The sequence below is a fragment of the Diadema antillarum genome, unplaced genomic scaffold, assembly GCF_040938485.1.
Source record: "Diadema antillarum isolate AM-2024a unplaced genomic scaffold, OU_Dant_1.0 seq00000082_RagTag, whole genome shotgun sequence".
Classification (NCBI taxonomy): Eukaryota; Metazoa; Echinodermata; class Echinoidea; order Diadematoida; family Diadematidae; genus Diadema; species Diadema antillarum.
The window spans coordinates 1,330,881-1,335,089 of NW_027271175.1; the positions used below are offsets into that span (position 1 = coordinate 1,330,881).

General features: G+C 42.0%; 1 protein-coding gene across 1 annotated transcript; it reads right to left on the reverse strand.

The window, feature by feature from the left end:
• Window positions 1-1,988: 1,988 nt before the first annotated feature.
• Window positions 1,989-3,884, reverse strand: LOC139726295 (uncharacterized). The gene has a single exon (XM_071637363.1). The coding sequence runs from the start codon at window positions 3,882-3,884 to the stop codon at window positions 1,989-1,991; it is 1,896 nt and encodes a 631-aa protein (XP_071493464.1).
• Window positions 3,885-4,209: the final 325 nt, after the last annotated feature.

A 4,209-nucleotide genomic window follows, 5' to 3' on the forward strand; every position in this document is an offset into this window, starting at 1 on the left:
TTGAGATTACTTTGCAAATTTTCAGACTTGAACACTAGCCGTATATAGGCATCAAAACATTTCCAAGACCATGAAATTTGATTCTTTTCTTGAGCGAATGTGATTTTGATGTGTTTCCCGCTTGAAACATTGTAACAAAAATGAAATGAGAGGTCGGATCTATTCATGTGACTGGTCGGATAACTGTAGAATGCATAACCACGTGGAACAGTTACTATATACATGTATATCAAAGTCTCAGAAAATGCAGAACAAATTGACACTAATCCCAACAATATAGAAACCATGACAATACCATTGTCAATTAATTTCTGTAACACAGTGACATGACTAGGGATCGCAAAATGAAAGTCTTGATCATGGAATTGGCAAACTTCCGTTGTAAATCCACTCAAAATGTTGATATCTTTAACTTTTTTATTCTTTATTTGTTTGTTCGCAACTTGTAGTCTGTCAAGTTGATCGACCCAGCATAGAGGACAAAGCATGGACCAACAGAGAGAGAAGGAAGACTTTCATAGTTTCAAGAATATACCTAATTTAGTCATGTTGCGCGAAGATCGAACAAGAGTATCAATAAGAAAAGCTGGAGATGTATGATATTGTTACATGGTTTTACATGAAGAATAACGTAGCCGATAGACTTCATGTCAGATGATTTACTGACATCTGAACATTTGACACTTTCTCAAAACCATTCAAGTTCGCTCACGTTCACTGGTCAGCTGCCCACTTGTATACTATGAACATCATTTCTAAGAAATTCTTTTTAAATGCCGCGGCTATGATATGTCGACCACGGGTTGACTTCATTATTCTTGCAAAGGCAGTAGTCAACTAAATGATATAATGAGGAATAACAGATATCAAAATGAACTATTCAGATTATAATAGTGCGCATTTCGATTTTTTTTTTCTTTTCCAATCCCATGATTGGTCTGATCACATCATGTACATTGCAATAGGCTTCATCCGACTTTTTTTTTTTGCTTGATTGCGATTTGTTTGTTTGGTGTTGTTGTTGTTGTTGTTGTTGTTATTTTACATGGTATATGCATGTACCAGCCTTCCAATGTACATAAGTGAATGTATTCACACCTCACCTTTTCTTCCTGTCTAGATATAGGACTGTATATATACGTACAATCCTCTGGAAAATCTACCGCTTGCATACAGATATTCGCTCTATTAAAGGTGCCACGTGGATTTGAATATACCATATCACACTATATGATACTAAAACCATGGTCCAGTGATCAACAAAGACAGGCAACGGCAGCAAGACAACACTTCACTGCATAAGGCTTGAGAAAGTCCTCAGCGGAGTAGGACCAAAGCTTACCCACTACAATTAAAGGTTGGTAGAAGCTTAAACATTTAAATTCATATCACACTACAGAAAGCAAGAAAAAAATACAAAAAGTTCGATGTAGAGTCTACAGCATTAACATCATTGTACATAGCGTTTCCCCGAGGCAGACTTATTTCACATAAGAATATATTTTGTGTGTATGTTTCCGTGCTTGTGTCTGTCTGTATCAAATGTGTGCATAATGCGTGAGTGTATGTTCCTATAACTTATAAGATATTTCTAGCGATGAGCTAACGCCTTTTCGAACGTAATATTATATAGAATTACCTGGGTCCCGTTGCATAAAACTTTTTTAGCAACCTTAAAAAATTCAGGTTGGGATTTGCCCAACCTGAATTTTTTAAGGTTGCTAACCTAAGAATGTAAAATCCGTTGCATAAAAACTCTGGTTGGGAGCTTCCAACCGGAGTTTCGTGATTTCAACCGGAAAAAAAATCCGGTTGGAGTTTTATGCAACGGGCCCCGGGTCCCACAATAATCTCTTTCCGTGAAAGAGCCCTCGATTCAAACATGAATTTTTTGAAGACTATACTGCAAGGAGAATCGCGATCGTATCTTGAAGAAATCAGTTTACTTCTATAATGTCACAATCATTGTTGTCGCACCAAGGGGTCATCTAATTTGTCGGCATTTGTTGATTGATGTGCGTGCCTGTAAAAATGTAGAGCTTATCTGTGGTGCAGAATGCGATCTCACCCGACAGATATTCTTGCATGTAGAACCACTCCCTTTTGGGAATTTCGATCTTTTGATTCTTGACAAGAGTTCGTACGTACTTGAGGTCGACGGTGAAGAGATCGATGATGAGCAGCTTTTCGATATAATTCACCCAGCCAATCAGAATGTTGTCGTCGTGACGTACAGCGGGAAACGCCCAAAAGAAATCCGCGTCTTTACTGACGAGATGTTTCGTCACACCCGACTCGTCTATCAGACGTATTGTATTCTTATCACTCCTAAACACCAAGTCCTTGCGGAAGTTCATTGCAAACACTTGCTGAGGACTGAAGTCGCTGCATGGCATCTCTCGGATTGCCTTGCCGCCAGATGGCGTGAACACCTGAATCTTCTTGCACTTCCTGTAGCTTACAAAGATTTGTTCTTCACCATCAGTCGCCAGACAGGCAGACCCGACGTCACCATGACTGAGATTGTCGAATCGGCTTGGGAGCCGCTCAAACTCGGGCGTGTACAGAGACATGTTGTTCGAGATGGTCAGTACAACGGCTCGACCATCCGACAGAAAGGAGATCTCCCTGACTTTGACATTCTTCAAGACAGTCTGACATAGTTCACCATCTCTCGAATAAATGTGGACCCCTTCGAAGCACGACCCTAAAGCCATCTTGCCATCTGATGTGGGAGCTAAAGCATTCATGCTGTTTTTCATAGGCAGCTTCACTTCTTTCTCCAGCTTCCACTCGATTTTAACGACATCCCCGAAGTGTAATTCGTTATACCCCTTGCATCTTATGAATTTCACACTCTTGGTGTTGTTCTCCAACTCCTTGACGACGTCACTGTCAGGATTGTCCTTATCAAGTAGTCCAGATAGAGCTTTGCATCGAGAATGGGTTACAGCGACAGCATCACCTTCTAGAGGATTCTTGAGACATTTCTGTACTGATTCGCTGCCTCTCTCAATTTTCGAAATGAACTTGTCATTCACAAGTTCAAGTTCCTTGAATTGCCGTTGAACTGCTTCCTTCTCCTTTTCCAGCGTTTGCATGAGTTGGGTCTTTCGCTCAGTCAACTTCTTCACGGCATTTAGACGGATTACTTTGACGTGTGCTATTTCTCGTTCGAGGTGCGATACTGCGCTCCTTTCCTTCTGCTCGACGTACTCAGCATATGCCTTCAGTGTTCTCATTTTGTCCTTCACTGCATTGTCCAGTTTGTCCAGTTTACTCACTCTACTCTTGTTGTATTCTGAATAACTCAACACAGAGTGACCCTTCTTTTCATGATGAAGCACGCGGCATTCTATACAGACGGTCTTTCGGCAGTCAATACAAATGTCTGTACACAGATGAATTCCATCCTCTTCTTGTGGGTGGTTCTGACACGGGATCTTTCTTTCGACCCTCACCTTACCCCGCCTGATATCTTCCACACTGACCACTCGGTGCTTCGAGTTGATTCTCCAGGCGTTGTGCTTGCCCTGGCACTGCTCACACATGTACAGCTCGCAGTCCTGGCAGTAAGTGACGGCGGGGGAGTCGTCCACCGATCCACAGTGAGTGCATTGCTGCTTCGCGCTCTTCATCTGGTCCAGCAAAGATCCCATCTCCTTGTCCGCTCTGAGATTGCCGGCGTCGCCGCCCAAGATTATGGTAGTGTTGTGGCACAGTGGACAGGAAATGTCGCTGTCTTCGCCATTAGATCTGTGAAGGTGGCGGAGACAGCTCGTGCAAAAGGTATGAGGGCAAGCCAGGAGTTTGGGTTCTTTGAGATATTCCTGACAGATCGGGCAGTGAAGGTTTCTCTGAACAATCTGCTCCAGCGACGCCATGGTTGCATGATACTCAGATTCAAAGCAGTCAGTGATGAAAGAATCGACTGACCAGTACCATAAGCTACGCCAGCATCCAATGCCAAACTCTGAAAATCAAACAAAATAGGTACGAGAAAATGTGACAAAATGGCTTGGAAATTGAAAATAGACAACCCCATCCCTTCGGCATCAGAATATTGGTAAAATACTCATGAAATTTAAACACCGGTGACTGATCCAAACGAGTCATACTGACATACAGGTGACACCTTCTCCTTTGCTAAATATTATACTGAAAATCACATTTAGAATTGCTAGGTCAGCTATGACAAATAAGAAGATA

Coding starts and splice junctions, on each gene's coding strand:
- LOC139726295 (XM_071637363.1), bottom strand. CDS start 3,884: ATGGCGTCGCTGGAGCAGATTGTTCAGAGAAACCTTCACTGCCCGATC.